General features: G+C 39.8%; 1 protein-coding gene across 1 annotated transcript in view; it reads left to right on the forward strand.

Moving 5' to 3' along the window:
* The window catches only part of Ace2 (angiotensin converting enzyme 2), a 42124-nt gene extending 20274 nt beyond the window's left edge, over positions 1-21850 (forward strand). Inside the window, exons 8-18 of the mRNA XM_048336789.1 lie at positions 1777-1946; positions 4034-4260; positions 6587-6731; positions 8429-8527; positions 9227-9349; positions 10005-10177; positions 11296-11354; positions 15101-15201; positions 16496-16612; positions 18790-18984; positions 21006-21850. Coding sequence (XP_048192746.1) covers positions 1777-1946; positions 4034-4260; positions 6587-6731; positions 8429-8527; positions 9227-9349; positions 10005-10177; positions 11296-11354; positions 15101-15201; positions 16496-16612; positions 18790-18984; positions 21006-21114 — 1518 coding nt within the window. The 3' untranslated portion in view covers positions 21115-21850. The remainder of the gene's footprint in view (positions 1-1776; positions 1947-4033; positions 4261-6586; positions 6732-8428; positions 8528-9226; positions 9350-10004; positions 10178-11295; positions 11355-15100; positions 15202-16495; positions 16613-18789; positions 18985-21005) is intronic.
* The last annotated feature ends 1103 nt before the right edge of the window (positions 21851-22953 follow it).

Here is a 22953-nt window from a genome sequence, read left to right on the forward strand (position 1 = left end):
GCTAAGTGGTGTTTAGCATGCATGAGGACCTGGGTTTGATCTGCAACACTGCATATAAATAAATAATAAAAAATTGTAAATGAGGAGGTAGGTATGTTTACCATGATCTGAACATTATACAATAGATACTTGTATCAGAACATCACAAGGTACTCCAGAAATATGTACATTTTAATACCTTTATGTATTAGTTAGAAATCAACTCAAATAAGATTGTCACATTCATCAGTATCAATTGCCTTTAATGCTGGGCTTTGTGAATACAGAAAAGAGTGTTATCACTGAGCTCCATCTCCAGCCTGACATTAGGCTTTTGAAATTTAATTAAGAGAAACAGTCTCATATTTTATTTCTCATTCCCAGGGTTGACACAGGAGAAAACTAACCTTGGCTGATGTTCAAGATCAGAGAAAGTTTTTCCATGTTACTAAAAATGATTTCTGAACTTCTTTTCAATTACACAAACTTAATTTTTCTGATGTAGGCCTTATGTCCTAAGCAAGGCTGGCTGATTCCTGAGGCATCTGTTTCAAGAAGAATTGCTAGATGGCAGATGCCTATTGCTGTCTTTCTCCAGTTCTCACATCCCATGAAGCCAAAGCCCAACTAATAATTGGCTTCTAGGCCACCTCTGGACCTTCTTGTTCTAAAAGCTGGTGCCTTTATGTCCACTTAAGTGTGTGTGTCTTCTATTAATGCCCCAATCCCTAATTAAACCCTTGATTTAATCAATTTTTGAAGGCTTGAGTTGAAGTCTTTAGTGAATAGAAAGTCATTGGGTTTTTTTTTTTTTTTTTGCTTGTACTTGAAATAGGACACAACAACAACAAAACCATAGCCTGGGTGTGTAGCTCAGTGGTAGAGAACTTGTCTAGAATTCCAAATAGTGGGAAAAAATTTTTTAAATGATCACATGCAATCTCACTTACTCTACTGCTAACATTTTCATGTACTTCCTCGTCAGGAGTAATACCATATAAGTAGTTTTTATATTTTATTTTCTCTTAAATTATATTTTATAATATTGATAAAATCCTTTAAATATAATTCAGGTGGCCACACAATTTTCCCTCCACAATGGTGTTATTTTATTTATTTAATCATTCTGATGATTATTTCTACAGTTTTTACTATTAAAAAGTAGTACTCAGGGGCTGGGGATATAGCCTAGTGGCAAGAGTGCCTGCCTCGGTATACCCGAGGCCCTAGGTTCGATTCCCCAGCACCACATATACAGAAAACGGCCAGAAGCGGCGCTGTGGCTCAAGTGGCAGAGTGCTAGCCTTGAGCTTGAAGAAGCCAGGGACAGTGCTTAAGCCCTGAGCCCAAGGCCCAGGACTGGCAAAAAAAAAAAAAAAAAAAAAAAGTAGTACTCAATCTAAGTCAGGTACCAGTGGCTCACGCCTATAATCCTAGCTACTTAGGAGGCTGAGGTCTGAGGATCTTGGTTTGAAGCCAGTCCAGGTAGAGAAATCTAGATTTGGCAATGTGACTCATGTGGTAGAGTACTACCCCTGAGCACAAAGAGGCTCAAGTACAGTACCCAGACCCTGAGTTCAAGTCCTAGGACCACCAAGAAAAATAGTACTCAATGTAATACTTTGATTTAACTTCTGGTAATTTCCTAGAGAAAGGATACCCAAGACAAAGAGTATAAACATTTCAAACATGTCCATATATGCTGTTAAATTTCTATATGGGCATATTATGCTAATGGATGGATTCAACAGAAATATTAAATGCTGGTATCAAATACTTTTTATTTTCGGCTTCCAGGCCTGGGATGCAAATAGGATATTCAAGGAAGCAGAGAATTTCTTTGTATCTGTTGGTCTTCCTAAGATGACCCAAGGATTCTGGGAAAACTCCATGCTAACTGAGCCAGGAGACAACCGAAAAGTGGTCTGCCACCCGACAGCTTGGGACCTGGGGAAAGGTGATTTCAGGTAACTGGTCTGATATTGATAGTGCAGATACTTAAATGGGAGTCACTGCAGTAAGGGATTACTTCTCTGATTCTCTGGGTGCAAAAGAGACAAGCTAAAGCTCCTTGGAGTAAGGCTGGGAGTCCATGAAAGTGTATTTGGTTTTCACAAGAATGATTTCTAACAGGCCCTAACTGAACCTTTAGCCAATATGCTTCATTGGAAATGCTATATGCCAATTCAAGTTGCAAAGTCATAAAGGGAGGCAAATAGGTGAATCAGAATTTGATCCTTCCCTTTATGCTTTTCCATAGTGGATGAGCTCGATAAGTGGATGAATAATCAACTAGGATCAAAAAAAGAAAAAGTGATATGTTCTAAGAGGCGAGACACAGGGATGATTTCTAGGGAGCTGGGAGAAAACACTTGACCACACGTGGAATAGGAGACAGGATCAGATCATTTTTGGTTGGCATTAGAATTGGGCTTTATATGCAAGAAGAGACTGGACAGACAACTGGGAGGAAGATACCAGAGTGGAAGAACATCAGGATCAGGTGCAGATGGTGTGTCTACTAGAGTCAGCAAGAATAATTCTAGTTAGGCTAGAATAACAAACATGTGAAGGATAATCTCTATGATGTGGCAAAGGGACACAAGCTTTGGAAACCTAGGTGTGTCTCTTAATGATTAAGCAACCTTGGACAATGCATTTAAACCTCTTAGGTTTCAGTTTCCTTATTTATAAAAATAGACCAGTAATCCCCATGTTGACGATTTGTGTCTTTAAGCTGGGTTCCCTAGCTCAAATAAGAGAGTTTTGTAAAAGAGCTTTATTGACAGAGAGCTCTCAGGCAAGTAGGAGTGAGGCTAGAGCAGGGAATGGAGATAAGTAAAGATACAATTGCAGTCCCTGGCTACGTAAATCTAGATATGAGAATGAGCCTCTATTTAAAAAAAGCTAAAGCAAAAAAGGTTGATGGAATAGCTCAAATGGTAGAATGCCTACCTAGCAAGTTTGAGGCCTCAATATCACAAAAGAGAAATTATATGTAAGTTTTATAGCATACCCTCTTACATACAGCAATCAATATACAAAAATCAAGTGAGAAAAGCAGATCGGAGTCATATTGGGTTGTATAAAGGAGGTCAAGTGTATGACTGGGCAGTGAAGGGTCCCTAAAGGATATTTATTGCTATTAAGTAATGATGACATAACTAGTATGGTAGGAGAATTAATTTGGAAACCAGGAGACTATGATGCCTACACGTACCTGAATGAAAATACTCTTACCAAGTTGAAAAAGACCACCACCATCTAATTGACAAAGGCAGTTCTTATCTCACTTGGCCACATCATTATTAGACAGTATTTCCAGTTGACTTTCAATGGTCATTTTTCACCGACTTCCAGATTCCTTTTACCTCTCGGTGTTTTCTGTGTCTCTCCTGAGACATCTTCCTTTCCCCAAACCCCAGAGACTGTACTATCCTAAGGCTTTGTCTTTGGCTCTCTTACTTCCCATTCTACTCTTGCTTCATGGGCTATAACCCACACTATTCTAATGACTCTATTCTAATGTTTTCTCAGTCTCCATATCTGGCCCCTTTTGATTATTTTTTGATCCTGACTATATAAAAGTGCTTGAAGTGTCCCAAATGTCATATTCTTTCTCAGGCCTTTATCTCTGGGCACTTCCAGGAATATAAGTTTTCCTTACGAATTCCTACACATCGATCAAGGTCTAGTTGCTCATTGCATCCCCAGTTATGCCCTTCATGGAGCTTCTAGGAGACAGTGCCTATATTCACCCATTGTTATGCCCAAAGGCATAACTTAAACAGAACTTGCCTTGGAGTTTTGTAGCAGAGGGCTCTGTTTATTTTCTCCCTATTAGCGTGTGAGCAGAATAAGAATCATCCTTGCTCATTGCTTTATATTGGGCAACCCATTCACAGAAACATAACAAGTAGATACTCAAAATTCAATTGTAGCCACATTTGGGAAAGAGAACACATGCCACCAACACCTGGTGGCACTCCGCTATAATGATTAACTTGATTCGATGAAATTCAATGATATTCATTTTTATCCTCATTTTGTGTAGAATCAAGATGTGCACAAAGGTGACAATGGACAACTTCCTGACAGCTCATCACGAGATGGGCCATATCCAGTATGACATGGCATATGCCATCCAACCTTTCCTGCTAAGAAATGGAGCCAATGAAGGGTTCCACGAAGCTGTCGGGGAAATCATGTCACTTTCTGCAGCTACACCAAAGCATCTGAAATCCATTGGGCTTCTGCCATCAGATTTTCATGAAGATGATGGTAATTGTTTCATGTTTAGGGAGTTCATTAGTCCAAGATGAGTGAACGTGTTTATTTTCATGTATATGAAAGATTTCCTTTTTGCTACAAAAAGTATGTGATGTGTACAGGTAACTGGATATTGGTGCTGGTACAATGTATCAGAACATTCCAGTTTGTACTTTTTTTTCCAGTGCTGGGAGTTGAATTTCTAGCCTTGCACATGCTAGGCAAATACGCTAACTTCACTGTACCACCAGTCCTGGTTTTATGTTTTTAAATGGGGAAGAAGAGAATCAACTGACCAAAGGTCTTGGGACTCTAAAAATATCAAATAGGAACTGGGTGAGCTTTTTGAGGATACTTAAATAATCCCCTAGAACTGAAAGGCTTTGTCCAAAGTCACTCCTCTAATCAGTGTCTGGCTTCAGAGTAGGTGATTCTTGTTCTGGGTAAAAATTTACCCCAAAGATTAGAACAACAGGAACAGATTCTAAGAAAAAACCATTTTACCCAGTAGTAAACAGAAGATAAGGAGGAAAAGTAGTTCAAAGTCAAAAGCAACATAGAGGCAGATGTAGAAGCAGAGCCCTGATATAAAGGCTTTCCTACAGTATAATGCAAAACAAAGTATGTTTTGAATTTGTGGGGTTCTTTAAAAAGGAATGATGAAAGTACTCAAAGTGATGAAAGGCACCAAAACATTTCTATTTTAGTGGAAGCCATGTTTTACCTGCAGCTTCCCCTCATACCTATGCAATTCCTCAAAGTCTTTGACCAAAGCAGTCCATTTTGCTTTCTGTGGATGGAACACAAAAATGTTCAATAGATCTAATTTTTTCTGTGAATATACTATAGTTTTGGTAAAAGGACAATTAGAGTTTAATACTTTCTTCTCTTCTGTATATTTCTTTCCTCCTATTTTTGCTATGTGTGACATAATGATCAGCTCTACTGGCTGGAACATTTGGTCGAGGAGGTTAAGGTCATGAGCTCCATCCTGTCTAGGCAGTTCACTTTGCCTTGATTACTGGCTTCAGACCCTTGGTGATCTCGAAGGGGCCTGGAAGTAGGCCAATGGAAAGTCATCATCATGTCTTAAAAGCGTTTTCAATCCTTTCTAAGGAAGATGTTAGTACATTTCAAGTACATTGCACGATTTTGGTTATCTGGCAGATGACTTGCTCTGTGGAGTTTATTTTACTGTTTTACCCTTTTGTACTAGGGCTTGAACTCAAGTCCTGGGCTTTGTCCCATAGCTTTTTAACTCAAGGCTGGCACTGTGCCACTTGAGTTCCACTTCTAGCTTTTGCTGGTTAATTGGGATTGGAGTATTACAGTTTCCTGCCAGGGTTGGCTTTGAATCTAGATCCCCAAATCTTAGACTCTTGAATAGCTAGGCTTACAGGTATGAGACACTGGCACTTGGCCTGATTGATATTTTTAATTAAATTTATTTCTTGCTAGTACATAAACTTGTACATGCTAATGGAGTAACATAATGTTTTGTTACATTGTGTAATGCTTAAACCAGAGTAAATATATACATAATGTATATATACATTATATACATATATATGTAGTATGTATGTATATATATAATATGTATATATACACTATATCTATGTAAAATCTCCCGACACAGATTTATCATTTCTCATGGTAAAAATGGTCAAATGATTTCCTATGGTTTTTTGTTGTTTTGTTTTTATAGTACTTGGGATCAAGCCCAACACTAGGTACGTGCTGGGCATGTGAGTTTTCACTGCTGTACATCTCAGCTCTCTTTTAAAATTTTGAAATGTATGGTTCATTATCCTTATCTATACTAGCCTACCCTGTGGTAGCACAATATTTTTTTCCTCTCCCTGGTTTACTGGCTTTGCACCACATCTGCTAATGTTTGCTTATTTACCAAGGGCTCACAGAGGGCATTAAGTAGCAGACACTGGACTAGATATACAGTCTTGAATGAGACATTAACAATCACTGCCTTCGCAGAGCTTTCAAGAATAAACAGAATGACTGGGAAAGTAGATAAAATAGCCCTAATTAACTCCAGTGAGGAGTTACTTTAAAGAAGACAATGGAGACTAATAAAAGACATGAGGATTAGGGTTAACATTTAGATTTTTATTTATCCATTTGGTTCCAGGGCTTCATCCTACTTCAAATCCCTTAGTGGAAAAATGAATACATACATGTTATTATGTTCACTGCCAGTATTTCTTATATAATCAAGTGTATCTTGTAGAATAATATCTTGATTTTAGGCGAGCTATTTTGGACACAAAACATCCCTTGATAGTTTCATCTTAATATTTTTGATATTGTTCCTTTTTTTTAGAAACAGAAATAAACTTCTTACTCAAACAAGCACTCACTATTGTTGGAACACTGCCATTCACATTCATGTTAGAGAAGTGGAGATGGATGGTCTTTAAGGGTGAAATCCCCAAAGAGCAGTGGATGAAGAAGTGGTGGGAGATGAAGTAAGTCTGTGACTATGGCATCATCAGTGTTTTCTCATGATTTTGCTATGTAGCTACAAACATTTGATTCTGGGGGCTGGGGACTCATGCCTATCATTTTAGCTACTCAGGAGGCTGAGAGCGGAGGATCTGAAGCCAGCTCAGGTAGACAAATCTGTACATGAGACTCTTATCACTTATTAACCGCCAAAATACTGGAAATGGAGATGTGGCTCAAGTAGTGGAACACCAGTCTTGAGCAAAAAAGCTAAGGGACAGCACTTAGGCCCTGAGTTCAAGTCCTAATACCAAAACACACACACACACACACACACACACACACACACACACACACACACACACACACACACACCTCTACCTCTATGTCGAGGCCACTAGGACCCACAAATAGCAGAAGGGGCTGAGGAGCTAATGCCCCATCAGTCTTCAACCAATGACTGATAGGAGTTGATAACCAAATACTTCAGCACCCCTGACTTCAAGGTGGCTAAGTCCTGTGGCATGTACTCTATAAAGAATCATGGAGTTCCTCAGTGGGAATAGTCTCCAATTATCTACAGTGGGACCTTCCTTGATAACACATCTTTGTGTGTGTGTGTGGGGGGGGGCTACTTTCCTTTCCTGATCTCACGTCCTTACCTCTTTGCCGGTGTTCCCTGGGATCATGTTCCAGAGAGAATATATCTAACATGACTAGGATTGGGGTTCTCAAGAAAAGCTTCATAGTCAGGATAACTAGGATCTAAGGAGGTCAATCTTGAAAGTTGGTGATTGTGGTTAAATTTATGAAAAATAGAGTTGTAGTCAAGTTAGGGGAAATGGCATCAAAACAGATAGCCAGCCCCAAACACCTAAGCTTCCTTTTAATAAATCTTCTTTGGGAGAAAGGAGTCAGCACTCTCTGATTTTAGTATTTGAGTACTATTGCAGCTTTCCACAATGATTGAAAAATTATTAAGGACAAAAGCATTTCTTTTAAACAATGCCTAATACATGGTTTCTTTACCTATTATTCTGTCTCTTCAATAATTTCTTATCCCTCTTAATTTTAAAGGAACATAGAATTACCTTTATAGTAATTAGTTAATGCATGACATCTAAATGTTCCCTTAGTCATTCACAAACAGAAGTGATGGCTTTCCTTAGTGTTCAGTACAGTTGGCACCAACTGTAAAGATGGCCAAGACACATCTCACTCTCTGGGAGCTCAAGTTTTCAGGCCAAGAAGTGCTATGGGAAAAACTACAGCACAGAGAAATGGCAAAGAAGACATAGCTAGAGAAGACTAAGGGAGGTTGAAGGTTAACCATGTTGTAAGGTGAGTGATAGCAGAGGCAGGCTTTCTAGAGGAGGGGACATTTCAGTGAGCCTTGGAGAGTAATGTTTCAATGTTACCAAGTAACAGCTTCCAGGAGCACAAAAATGTGGTAGGAAGTGTTAGAGTGATGGCGGGTGATGTGCTTTATGAATGTATTTATGTTTTGAAGATATAGTTATTTTCCATTGCTATATTTGGTTGAATTAAAACAATGATATAATCACACAGGGCCTTTATTTCTGATCTTTGTACACAGTTGTTATTTCACCTCTCCAATAGAAATCTGGTTGTAGCAAGAAAGTGCAGTCATTGTGAGCAACTCTACCTTCTCATGATGGCTGACCCACCGTTAATCTGTCTCTTCCTTTTATTCCCAAAGGCGAGAGATCGTGGGGGTGGTGGAACCTGTGCCTCATGATGAGACATTCTGTGACCCTGCCACTCTCTTCCATGTTTCTAATGATTTCTCATTCATCCGGTAAATGACCTTTTTCTTCTCTCTATCTCACGGTAGGGTTTAGGGACAACCTGTTAAAAAGAAACCAATGGAGCTCCACCAAGTGATAATGATATTTCTTTCTCCACTTCTCACTCGAAGTTCAAAATAGATAATCAATCTAAATTCAGTTTAATCCAACATGGTTAATTGAGTTAAATCAAACTTGAGTGAGACATTTCCTGCATTATCAAGGAACCAATAGGCTCATGGGGAGAGAAACAAGAGTATTTTGTTTGTCTTCTTGTTACCAGCAGAGTTCATCATGTATTTGAAGAATATTTTAACATGAAGTCTGAAAGCAGATGTTCTTCATCACCTATTAGTGCCAAATCTTGAATTTTCTGCATCTCAGTTTCTGTAAAAGACAATACAAATGTGAGCTGACATTTAACATAGTAAATAAAATTAAGAGAGTAAATAAATAAGTAAATTTTATTTAACAGAGTAAAATAGTGCTAATGCAGATGATATATAAAATGATAATCATCTGATACATAAATGCAAGTAGATTATGGTGGGTCTATAGAGTTCATGTTTGGTTATTGTGGGGAAACAGTAGTTGGTTAGTAGTTCTGTGGTCACTTGGGCACATAATTTCAATATATGCTCCAATCAGTGACCCTACCCTAGTCATTAAAGATGAGAATTTCTTGTATTGTTTCTTTGTCTCTTATACAGATATTACACAAGGACTATTTACCAATTCCAGTTTCAAGAAGCCCTTTGTAATGCAGCTAAACATGAAGGCCCCCTGCACAAATGTGACATCTCAAATTCTGTTGAAGCTGGGCAGAAGTTGCTGTAAGAAATGCCTCAAAGTGTCAAACCTCTTCTAGAACCCAGTAATACTCATTTCAATGCCTAGTTTTGAATGTGATTTCTTTGTTCCAAAAAGAAAATTCAAGGCCTCAATACTTGCTTATACATAGAACAGATGTTTAATTTGTGATTAGATGGAAACATCAGCCATGAGATGTCTCTGGATCGCCATCTCTTTTATGTCAGAACTACAGAGCTCTGTTTGTAATAATTGGAAGAGATTAAAGGCTTTGTTCTGCCCTTAGATTAGATTATCAGGTCTTTGGTTGCTCATGCCTAATCTTAGCTTCTCAGAAGGCTGAGATCTGAGGATCAAGGTTCAAAGTAGTCAATGAAGGAAAGTCCAGGAGACTCATCTCCAATTAACCACCAAAGTGGAAGTAGGGCTATAGTTCAAGTAGTAGAGTGCCAGCCTTGAGCAACAAAGCGAAGGGACTGCACTCAGGCCCTGAGTTCAAACTCCAGTATTGGCACAAAAAAGTAGAGTGAGTCTATTTGCACCCTAATTTTCTTACCTGCCAGATGAAAATTTAGCCAAGTCAAAGAAAGACAACTCTAGGTTATAGATGTAAATAAATGTACACCTGAAGTTAGTGAAAAAGCCCTGGATACTCTCTTTTTTTTTTTTTTCCTGTAGCAATATGTTGCGTCTTGGAAAATCAGAACCCTGGACTTTAGCACTGGAAAATGTAGTAGGAACAAATCATATGGATGTGAGACCACTGCTCAACTACTTTGCACCACTATTTAGCTGGCTAAAAGACCAAAACAAGAATTCTTTTGTGGGGTGGAACACTGGCTGGAGGCCCTGTGAGTACTGAGCTGACACATTTCGTATCATGCGCTGTCAGCTTCCCGAGTCTCCTTTGGCCCCAGTCTTACGGTGGCTATGACACAACTGAGTATTTGTTCCCTCTATGTAGAAACCCTTGCTGACTCTGTTTTTCAAGGTTTTATTAGTCTCAACTTTACAACACTATAATAATCTCTAGTCCACTGCACTTGAATCTTGCTCTTCAAAGATGATAGAATTTCATTACTATTACCACTTTTCTCTGGCACTTTTCTATTTCTAAATAATTTGTATCTATTGCTCTTTTGTTATTGATCAGTTTTCGACCTTCTCTTCCACCTGCAATTCGACTTCTTTTTTTGTTTCATTTCTTTCTTGTCAACGTGATGTACAGATGGTTACAGTTTCATATGTAAGGCAGTGAGTACATTTCTTATCAATTCCACTTCTATTTCTCTCTTCCTCAGTAAAGTAGTTATCATTGTCTACAGAGCCAAGCAACAATCTTTTTTGGATCATTTCTTATGTGGCCTGTCCCAGAGTTTCTACTTGCCTCATTTTTTTGTTCAGCACACCTAATTTTTCATCTGCATTGTGTTTGCTTTCCCCCAATTCTTCCAAAATTATTCTTTTCATTCTTAAGGATTTTTCCCCTAGAGATGCCTTTCTTGCAGAATTCTATCTTCCTGTCACAATATGGATCACAGTTTTCTTCCACAATCATCCGTTTTTTTGTTACCTTGAGATGAATCCACTGTTTTCTGTTCCCATATCTTCTTTCTGGAATGTCACCTTGTCAGAGTACAAGGTCTATGTGACTGTTAAGAGCAAGGGTCCATGGAGTAGCGGATTAAATGTTCCCCAAAGTGCCTGTACTCACATCCCGACCTTCAATATCATCTTCCCACTTGTCCTACACCTGAGTCTCAAACGCCTTTGTGATTCTGTATTCCCTCTGTCTACACATCAGGCCATGGCTTCCTGTTTCCTAAGAAAGCAGTTACCCATCTCCCATCACTTTCTCATTTTCCAACAGTGTGTTTATACCTTTTTAAAACATTGCTTAGTGGGATCTTGGGAAGGGAGAGTCAATCTGTCATCTATAACTAGCAGTCTATGATTTCTCTTTAATCAGATACTGACCAAAGCATCAAAGTGAGGATAAGCCTCAAATCAGCTCTTGGAGATAAAGCCGTGAGTATTCTCGGTGCTTTGTTCATGGTTTTTGGTGTATTCTTTTCCCTTGAACAGGAGACAATATACCCATTCCATGGTGAGCTAGACACAGAGGAAGTCAAATAGTTCTCTTTAAACTAAAGCCCAAGATTTTACAAAGATAGTCCACACTAACTAGGTAACACCTTTTTTTTTTTTACCTACTACCTTGAAAGTGTTATGAAATCAGTGCAACATCATCTAGGAAGATCGTTAGATATCAAATACTCATCCTTCCAATTGATAATTAGCATCATTACTTGTATTCAAGGAAGAAGTTATGGTTGTATTTTGAGTCATTGGATTTTAGAAGCATTATCTTGAGTTTTTTTAGTTTGCTTGTTAGCAAATCATATCTATATATCTCCTGGCTTTACTCACAGCATGGTCCATGGACCAACCAAAGGCACTTAAATCTATTGATCTGAATCAAGAGAAGCCTGTTACACATGTAGACTCTCAGGCCCCAGATCTGTACCTGCCTAATCAGAGTCCCAAGTGATTTGTATACAAAGACTGGGGAGCTCTGAGTTGGAATACTACTTCTCAAACTTGGCTGCACATTGGAATCACATGTAAGAATTTCAAAATATTAATGCATGTATGGGCTCCAACATCTAGTTTCTATGGGATGTAGCAGCAAGAGTTTCAAGTTTACAGGCCGAGTATAGTTAGCTCATGCCTGCAATCCTAGCTATTCAGGAGGCAGAGATCTGAGGATTGCACTTCAAAGCTGGCCTGACCAGGAGAATCCTTAAAACGATTTCTCAGTGTGTGCTGGGGCTTGACCTCAGGGCCTGTGTACTGTCCCTGTGCTATTTTGCTTAAGGCTAGTGCTGTACCACTTTGAGCCACAACTCCATTTCTGGCATTTTTTGGAAGTTAGTGGAGATAAGAATCTCAAAATGGTGAGACAAAAAACAAAGGGTGAACCAATGCAACAGCGATACTTGCAAGAATGAGGTAGGAGGTAACAAGTTTGACAAGAAATGTACTCACTACCTTATGTATGTAACTGTAATCCCTCTGTACATCACTTTGACAATAAAATTAAATTTAAAAAATCAACTTAAAAAAAAAGAATCTCAAGGGCTTTCCTGCCTGAGCTTCAAACTACTACTTTTGCCTCCAGTTAATCACCAAAAAGCCAGAAGTAGAGCTGTGGCTTAAATGATAGAACATTATCCTTGGGAGAAAAAGCAGTCAGTACTCAAAGAAATAGTTTTCAAAGCTCCTTAGGTGATTCTAATTCCAGCTAAGTTTCATGACCACTGGGTTCGTGTTATATTTTGGGGTAACAAAATGTTTTGTTGAGAATCCGATTACCCCTTTCTTTGACTTAATTTAATTAGCTATTATTCTCTCCTGAATCTCTATCTCAGGTGACCTACCCTGAGGAAGTATACTAGTAACTTGGACTGGGAAAGAAGAGAGGACAGAAAGTCTTAGACAAATAGGGATCAAAGGCCTAAATGGGGTGTGGCAACATGACAGCTTTGCACATTTCCAAGTCATCCTAGGACATTCAGATAAAGCAGTCCAAGGTGCTACAGAAAATTGTTTTCTCACTACGAGGTTCCAAAGATTGCATTTCTACCTTTTTGCTGATCCTGAGAAGTAAAATTTTTCTCAAGATTCAAAAATACTTCTAGGATAATTCTAATAGTTACTTAAGACCTGGAAATATAGGTAGCACTAGAATAGAATTTAAGAAAATAAACCTAAAAATAGAAGTTCAGTGTTTTACAAACTCCTGTTCCTATTTATTACTAATTGTTAGATGTCCTTGAAGTTATTTATTGTTGTCATACTTGTATTAGCTGTTCATTGGCCTAATGAATTTGAACTACTCCCAAAAGATCAAAATCCTTTTCAATTATCTTCTGTTTTTCTTTTGTCTATATTCATGTTCTCTTTCCATGCATCAGGGCTCGATAGTCTCCAAACAGTTTGATGGTTTGATGTCCTGAGGCCAATTTACTACCAAGCTGATGGGAACCAAACTGAACCTTCAGTGTGCATGCACATTAGGGCCAGGCTAGCTATCATTCCAACCAGATCGTGGCAGACTTCAACCTAGTCGATGGCATTATTTGAAAATTCAACATCAATTGTTTTAATATAAAAGCAATAACAAGAATATTATTAGTCACAATATCAATAGTATTATTGCTACTCTTAAAGTGACTCCATCTTCCCCACACTTGGGTGAAATCAAGCTAAAGTAAAAGTGACAATTCTTTTGTGAGACCGTGATCCTTTTTCTCTGAAAGGGAGAGTAGAAATGCGAATCTTGTGCTGCCACCTGCTGGAGAAAAGAGTCAATGCTACTTTTTCTTTGCTTTTTTTTTTTCCCCCCAATTTTTATTATCAAACTGATGTACAGAGAGGTTACAGTTTCATATGTTAGGCATTAGATACATTTCTTGTACTGTTTGTTACCTTGTCCCTCATACCCCCTCCCCCCTCCCCCTTTCCCTTCTCCCCCCCTCGAGGTGTTCAGTTCACTTACACCAAACAGTTTTGCAAGTATTGCTTTTGTAGTTGTTTGTCTTTTTTTTACCCTGTGTCTCTCAATTGGTATTCCCTTTCAATTTCCTAGTTCCAATACCAGTATACACGGTTTCCAATATACTCAGATAAGATTACAGAGATAGTGTAGGTACAACCACAGGAAGGTGATACAAGAACATCATCAATAATAGAAGAAGCTACAGATACACATGGGACGTTGAAAGTAGTTACAACTGTGATATAACAATTGTCTCCATAACATGGAGTTCATTTCACTTAGCATCATCTTATGTGTTCATAAGGGTATAGCTATTGGGCTCTTGTGATCCTCTGCTATGACTTGCTTAAACCTGTACTAATTATTCCCAATAAGGGAGACCATAGAGTCCATGTTTCTTTGGGTCTGGCTCACTTCACTTAGTATAATTTTTTCCAAGTCCTTCCATTTCCTTACAAATGCGACCTAGTGGCAAGAGTGCTTGCCTTGTATACATGAGGCCCTGGGTTCAATTCCCCAGCACCACATATACAGAAAATGGCCAGAAGTGGCGCTGTGGCTCAGTGGCAGATTGTTAGCCTTGAGCAAAAAGAAGCCAGGGACAGTGCTCAGGCCCTGAGTCCAAGCCCCAGGACTGGCCAAAAAAAAAAAAAAGTACTGTTTATTTTTCTTTGCTTTTTAAACACACAAGACCTTTGTTTAGAACTGGAAAACAAGATTACCTCTCTGTTCACAGTGCCCTTTTTTTCTGTGAACCTGAGATTTCCTTGTTCCTCTACAGATCTGAGAACTTAATATAAAATAACAAAAATCCCAGTTTATTTATCTACAAAGTACAGACATTTTAAGTAAAAGCCACAACTTGTGGGGGACTCCCACCTAGACTCCTGTCTTTAGGATGTTTATTTGAATGTATATCAAACCAAAGTGCAAGACAGTGAGCCCAATGGTTGCCGGAGGAGCAGAGTAGCCACCCACCCAGGAGCTACTTGGTGATGCTGCGTCTTCGTTCTCATCCCTGACAGTCTGAATCAGGAACTGAGTGAGTTTTAAGCAGTCCTCCATGTACTGCCGGGGCTCAGGCACATTGGAGGCCACTGACATAATAAATAGCCAGAGTCCTTGGGATGGTAACAATAAAGCTTGAAGAGTATTTAGTTTAAAACATGTCCCATGATCCTTACTGAACAGCATCTTTCTTGTGAACTTGCAGTATGAATGGGACGACAATGAAATGTTCTTGTTCCAGTCATCTGTTGCATATGCCATGAGAGAGTATTTTTTAAGAATAAAAAACGAGACAATTCCTTTTCGGTGAGTTCATTTGCTGGCTTCACATGTTCTCTAGCCAGCCATCCCCTTATTCTCAAATCTGATAGTCTACTTAAGCGTTCTTCTATGTTTAATAATAATCATTTAGACTAATAATAATGATATAAGAATTTCTCTAGGTGACATGAGGAAGCATTCTTCTTTTGCATCCTGGAATTTGGGGCTACCCTACTTAGGGATGGTTGTGGTTTTTTTGACGTGTAGATGACAAGCTCAATGTTCCTCTTAAACAGCTTTTGCCCTCAGCTCCTTAGAGTAGAAAGGAAAAAAAATTCTGCCTTCATTGTGTGTGTGTGTGTGTGTGTGTGTGTGTGTGTGTGTGTTAAAAGTGAATTCTGGGGAAATATGTGTGTTATAAGTGAATAGCTAGAATTTCATAGAAATATGTGATAGAGGGGCTGGGAATGTGGCCTAGTGGTAGAGTGCTTGCCTTGTATACACGAAGTCCTGGGTTCCATTCCTCAGCACTAGAACGGTCAGAAAAGACCTTACTAATATTTGAACAAATATTTGAAACCAGAGAGCGATCTCATGAGGCAGACAAGGGTGAGGCAGGTTCAGCTGAGGTGAGCAGCAACCATGGCCTCTGAAGGAGGGCTGCGCTTCTCTGTTGAAGGAAGAGCAAGAAGGCCGGGGGGGGGGGTGGAGAGAAGAGTCGAGAAGACAAGCAGGAGGTTGTGGGGAGGAGTGAGCAATGAAAAGTCATGTGGGCCTTGAAGCTCATTTTAAAAACCTTGTTTTTTATTCTTAGAAAACAGGACTATTGACTTAGGTTTTGGTTTTTTTTAAACTAGGATCATAGCAACTCTGTGAGCAGTGTCTTATAATATTCTATAGTAAGCCTTACTTTCACCTTCCCCATGGGTGCAAGTGCTTTTTATCCTAGGAGGGGCTGGGTTAGAGAGCATAAACACACCACCTGTGGCGATGGTACTGACCCATGTCTGTCCACCATAGCTTTCTCATGACAGTCCTGGGTTCCTTCCTGATTCTCTCATTGTTTTCACCTGGACATTTTTTCTATCATTGGAAAAAATGTGGATTTTGCATGATGGCAGAGTTACCATTTGATAGTATCACTTTTCTGTAGGTGCTTTCATGTGCTTCAAAGGGTGTTAATTTGTTTGAACAATTAAGTTTTCCCATTGTTTGCTGTTCCACGCCTCTCTGTCTCATGGGCCTCTCCAAATCTCTGTTCCATGAGCAGGGAAAGCCATCATTCTCTTTATTGTGTTCCCTGGGCCACAGGACCAAGGCTTCTTTTGTTTCTCCCCAGGGAGGAGAATGTGAAGGTGAGCAATTGGACACCAAGGATCTCTTTCACCTTCTATGTCACTGCACCTGAAAACGCATCTGACATCATACCTCGAGATGAAGTGGAAGAGGCCATCAGGTGACATTTGGTTTTCAAACAAACCAATAAGGGTACAGGGGTTAGCAAATGTAACAACTCTTGCTAGTCTTTAGTGTACCGGGGGTTGTTCTGACCCTTCTACATGTTTTACCTTATCCCCAAACTTGTGTTTCAATTCCAGAAGAATCCATTATCAGGAGAACTATGTTGCTTTACATTTTCTCAGATCTAGACCCTTCAGACAAGGATTTAAGTGGTTTATTTGGGAAGCAATAATAAAAATATAGATAGGAGAAAGAGAGGGAAAAGAAGACAATATATTGTACATTGGCAAGAACTTCCCACTGTCAGCAACTAGAGCTCAATCTTGCTGGGTAACTGTAGAACACTGTGTAGAATGTACCTCTGAATTATTTCTGGCCTGAAAATGGAGCAGGGTTTTCAGTCTGACAACGCAGTCAGGCAATGGGAAGTAGACGCTGGCTGATGGAAGTCTGACGAGCATGCGTGGATGTCTTGATGTAGACGGTACTTTGATAGCTAGTACCATGTTTTGTTGTAGGGACACTGATGTAGGGTTCACTTAACTGCGCAAAACTTGAAAGAAGGTATGTAAGAATAGGATTCCTTAAGCAATAGTTATCCTCCATACTTGGATGAGAGATTTAGATGAGCAGCGAGAGCGTAGAAGAGATCGTTTTCCCCCAGTTTGCCTCAGCCCTTTTGCACAAGACAGCAGAAGTGGAGATGGGATATCACTTATACATGATTCCCTCTTTTCATTCAATAAAAGGCCTTCTATACTGGGCAGCTCCTTAAATGGCACTCTTGAGTTGTATAATTGAATTTTATCCAAGACCTACTGTGCAGTGTGTGTCTAGAAAAATCTGGCTGGGTCGTGGTGTATGACACAACCATGCCAGACATTCCTGTCTTTAAAAGACTTGTGTCTGTCTTAGGAGAAAGCGCTGGCTAAGATGGTGAAAGAGCCTCACCCACCTGAATACCTGGCTGCAAACTTTGTGAAACTTTGTTTCTAGAATGACTTGTAAAACAGGCTCTTGGAGTTGCAAGGCATTACTTGGCTCATTCTCTTTTGAGCCCTTTCTTTCTCTGTTGGAATGTGACCTCTTGACCGGGATTATACCCAGGGTAGGAAGGTATGATGCCAGAGACTTCAGTCTTTAACCCAGAATGTTCTCTAGTTCACTAATTTGTCTTAAATAATCATTACTCCTTGTCTCTCCATAACATATCCAGTTCCAATCCTGGTGCTGGAGAGGTTGACAAAGTTCTTTTTGCATGTTAGTCTTCAGTGATGGCTTGACGAACCCATTATTTGGGAAAGTCTCCTACAGGGACTTGAGTATAGACATGACTTATTTGTAGTCATTATACACTCTAACCGATGAGAAAAATCTTCTAAATAAGCTAAGTTCGTTTGAAAGCACAGTAGTCACAATTGAACAGGTATTAATCATGTCCACATTTTGCAGCTCAGCCTTCCGAGGAGGCTGTTAATAAATGTCATTTAGGTTGCAATGCATGGAAGATGTCTGATCGTCTTCAAACATGGCTGTCTTCCTTGAGCCTGATGTACCTTGATTTCTTTTTCTTGTTTTTTGTACTAGCCCCGAGGCTTGAACTCAAGGCACTATCCCTGAGCTTTTTTTTTTTTTTTTTGCCAGTCCTGGGCCTTGGACTCAGGGCCTGAGCACTGTCCCTGGCTTCTTCCAGCTCAAGGCTAGCACTCTGCCACTTGAGCCACAGCGCCGCTTCTGGCCGTTTTCTGTATATGTGGTGCTGGGGAATCGAACCTAGGGCCTCGTGTATCTGAGGCAGGCACTCTTGCCACTAGGCCATATCCCCAGCCCCCTGAGCTTTTTTTTTTAAAACCTCAAGGATAGTACTTTGCCACTTAAGCCATACTTCCACTCCCAGCGTTTTGGCCATTACGTGGAAATAGGAGTCTCCGTGGACTTTCCTGCCCAGCATTGAGCCTCCATCATTACATTTCAGCCTCCTGAATATCTGGGATTATAGGCATGAACTACCAGTGACCAGCTCTACCTGGATTTCTTTATTAGTTTAGGGGTGCATTCTCATGATAAGCCTTGCAAAACCCTTCGGGAGGAATGTGAAAAGAAGTAAATGACTAAACACAGCTTCATTTTGCTTTAAGTGTCCCCTTTCCTGTGTTTTGCTTTTGTGATTAGGTTGTCCCGGGATCGTATTAATGATGTTTTCCGCCTGAATGATAACAGCCTGGAGTTTCTAGGGGTTAATCCAACACTCCGACCTCCTTACCAGCCCCCTGTCACCATATGGCTGATTGCTTTTGGAGTTGTGATGGGATTGGTAGTGGTTGGCATTGTTTTCTTGGTCATTATTGGGATCAGAGAGCGAAGGAAGTAAGTATCCTTTCTTAGACTTATCTATCTTAAAACAGGACTATTTAGGGAATACTCACTGGAAAATTTGTAACAAGGCATAGGGCCAATTTGTTCGTTGGATAATTTTGCTCCTAACTATTGTGATGCATCCCCTAGAAAGTTCCCAGACATTGTCAACATTTTGCCTTCTTAGCCTGGAGTTCATTAGCATGCTCCTGTAAATTTCACCGCAGCTACAGAGTCATTCCCCTACTGAGGAGAGGCACCGCAGCTAGGCAGGGATGAGGGGCTGGTGGACTCAAGGGATTATCCTCATTGTTTACTCCTCCATGGATGAGAGCTGGAAAGTTGCTCAAGAATGAACTCTGAGGTTTGCTTCAAACCGTTATTCCTTTTTGCTTCTTCGGATCATTCAAACTCCATGCCATCATAGTTCATGGTCAGGCCTTCTCCAACTTGGAGTTATAGTGCAATCATACAATGCCTCTTGATTAAATCCACTCACTCAATCACTCTCCTCAGCCCCCTACTCCTTGATTGAGGATTTCAATTATTACATATTTGATTTCCAGTGTTTCTTTGCCACTAGATTTTTTTTCTGACTCTGAGAAATAATTGACTCTGACTTTTGTTTATTTGTTTTGTTTTTTTTTTTGCCAGTCCTGGGGCATGGACTCAGGGCCTGAGCACTGTCCCTGGCTTCTTTTTGCTCAAGTCTAGTACTCTACCTCTTGGGCCACAGCTCCACTTCTGGCTTTTTTCTATATATGTGGTGCTGAGGAATCTAACCCAGGGCTTCATGTATACGAGGCGAGCACTTTACCACTAGGCCATATCCCCAGCCCTGACTCTGACTTTTGTTAGGCATATGAAATAGAGTAACAATATTTTATAGTACCTAACAAAGCACTATGTAGTTGCTCTCTCCTCTCTCTCCCCCTCTCCCTCCCTTTCTCCTTCCTTTCTTCCTTCCTTCCTTCCTTCCTTCCTTCCTTCCTTCCTTCCTTCCTTCCTTCTTTCCTTCCTTCCTTCCTTTCCTTCTTTCCTTCCTTCCTTCCTTTCCTTCCTTCCTTCCTTCCTTCCTTCCCTCCCTCCCTCCCTCCCTCCCTCCCTCCCTCCCTCCCTCCCTCCCTCTTTCTTTCATTCATCCACAGCACCACTTCCAGCTTTTACTGAGTAGTGTATTGAAGATAAGTCATAGGGACTTACCTGGCCGGACTGGCGTCTCAGCCTCCTGAGTAGCTAGGATTACAGATGTGAGCCACTGGTGCCCAGCTTTCTTTCATTTTTGCAATATCAGAGTTTGAACTCAGAGTCTTGTGCTTCCTAGTCAGGCAGGCCCTTTACCACTTGAGCCACACTCAACAGCCTTCCCCTTTGGCTTTAGTTAATGTTTAGATAAGGTTTCATGCTTCCATATGTTACTTTGCATGGCTACTTTGTTGACATGGGCCTCAAATCACGATCCTCCCAACCTCTACCTCCTACATAGCTGGGATTACAGGTATGAGCCACTGCACATGGCTTTATGTTCTACATATATCATCTCCTACTTAGCATGTTTTATGTTATACATTTTAATTTTACCTATTCTTATCTCTTACTTTGTATGTTTTGAGACCCTCTCATATTAGTTACGTAAAGATACTTTGTGTTTGCTGAGAAAGTACTTTCCCATTTTATAATTTTGTTAACTGGTCCTCTTCTAATTGACATTTATATGTCTGTGTCTATTTTAAAAGAGTACAATGATTTGATATAGGTCATTCCTTTTGTGTATCAATTTAGCTGTATGATAAATCCTAGCAGCAGGAAAAGTGGTTTGAAGCCAATGTGTACTTCTAAGTTTGATGAATATTATTACCAAACTGACCTCAGTAGAGTCTCAATGAGTAATACTTGTATTATCCATTCATGAGTGTTCCTGTTTTCCCAAATAGGCATCCTTAACACAGGATGCCATCAAAATTGTGATGAATCTGGTTAATGAAAAGTGTCCTTCGAGCATTATATTAAGGGGACTTTGTTTTATTTAACAGGAGAACTGAAATAAAAAGGGAAGACAATCCTTATGCCTCCATGGACATCGGTAAAGGAGAAACAAACCCAGGATTCCAGAACAATGATGATGTCCAGACATCATTTTAGAGAAACTCTTGTTTTTCCTGAGATAATTTTTACTATATCTAAATTTTAATTTCACAGGACAGAAAAAGAAAATGATAAGGATATCATGAAATATCAAAATCCTGGCTCTGTTCAGGAAACGTTGTCCAGAGACAACATGACTGAGCAGTGAGCATCATTATTGACATTGCTTTCAGTATTTATTTCTGCCTCCAGACTTCTTCTCTTTCCTATTATGGATCTTTATCTTAGAATAAAATAGGCAAAGCATATGTCTGGCCTCACAGGGCTGTTGAGGGTTAATGGATGGTGGAATAGAGGGGGAAAAGGCGATAATGGCTGCTGGAAGAAAGGAAGATGTATCATGGGAGTAACTGTTGGACCTTATTTCAAATCTGTGGTTTCAGGGATGGAGAATGGTAAATACTGTTCACATTCATTGAATCCAAGTCATTTGTTATAGTCGAATGGACCATGATTTCTTCACGATGGCAAGTCTAAAGGAGAAAGAGAATCCAGAGATCAGGTAGCGGAGATTGCCTGTCCTGGACAGCACAAACCTGACACAGGCGCTTCCATGAGCTCATGTGAGCTTGCCTGTTCGAAACTCACCACCATTACTCTCTATCTAGGATGAGTGGAAATTCCAGCTGAATGTTCCCCCTCTCCAGTGGATCTTTTGTAGTTACCCACAGTGTGTGAGGCATGCTGAGCACAAAGTAGACATTCAATAAATACTTCCTTGATTTATACACTTTGATGGATTTTTGAGCACTTGTATACTGGGGCCTCTTCTCATCTGCCTGCTTTTTACTTCTGTGGACAAAATTATAGTGTGATTATCTGTGATCTTTGACCTTCCAGATATCTTGGGATGTTTCCTAAATTATCAGATGGCTTTATTGGACAAAGCAGTTGTTAAATCATTCAAAACAACTTGTGTCCACATTCTATACATTATCACATAGGAACTAACTGAGTGCTGCTTTGTATTTCTAGAGTACCTAGCTCAGTTATGACCACAATATCTACTACATACTTGGAGGGGTTAATACTAGATTAAATAGATTAATATATCCACATCCTTCCCCTTAAGTTGCAATAAATGCTAACTTCATTGGAGTGATTTTATACTTAATAAATCTACTATGATAATTGTAATAGTCGATCAGTTAGTCACTACAGAGGAGAATGAGATCCTCCGGATAACTAAATCAGGCTGGGTAATAACTAACATGTATGAATTTCAGGGACAAAAGATAGAATTCTTTGTCTTTGTACAAAATCCATGACCCCTACAGTCAAGTTTCCATATTATCATCTACTTCAATATCTTGCTAGTTGTTGGGCCCACAGCACAGAGTAACATCAACCCCTATTTGCTCCTTTATTTACATTCCTATTTCATAACACCTTTTCCCCACTAAACACTCTTCCTTCTCCAATCCATGATGAAATTATGCCAGGCTACTATAATCTAAACAGCCCTTGAATTTGCCATTCTCTTTCTGGAGTGCTAATTCCTTGTATTGGTTTAACACAATGTAAAATACCCTCTATAGGGATCCAATGTACCATCTAACACTGCCAAAAGAGCCTCCCCAACTACGGCAGAGGAGGAATGGTCAGTGGGCCCATGACAATGACAGTCTCCAATTGTAACACAGGAATTAGAAAAACATGCTGGTTCTCCTAACACACACACACACACACACACACACACACACACACACACACACACCCTACACAAAACAGTGTAGTCCTCATCACTGTCCCACCAGGAGAAGCTTGTGGTCCTACTACTAAGGCAATAGCATCCTCTGAGAGAATGGAGATTCCACAGAGAGAGTCCAGTACCTG

The sequence above is a fragment of the Perognathus longimembris genome, chromosome 28, assembly GCF_023159225.1.
Source record: "Perognathus longimembris pacificus isolate PPM17 chromosome 28, ASM2315922v1, whole genome shotgun sequence".
NCBI classification, from domain to species: domain Eukaryota; kingdom Metazoa; phylum Chordata; class Mammalia; order Rodentia; family Heteromyidae; genus Perognathus; species Perognathus longimembris.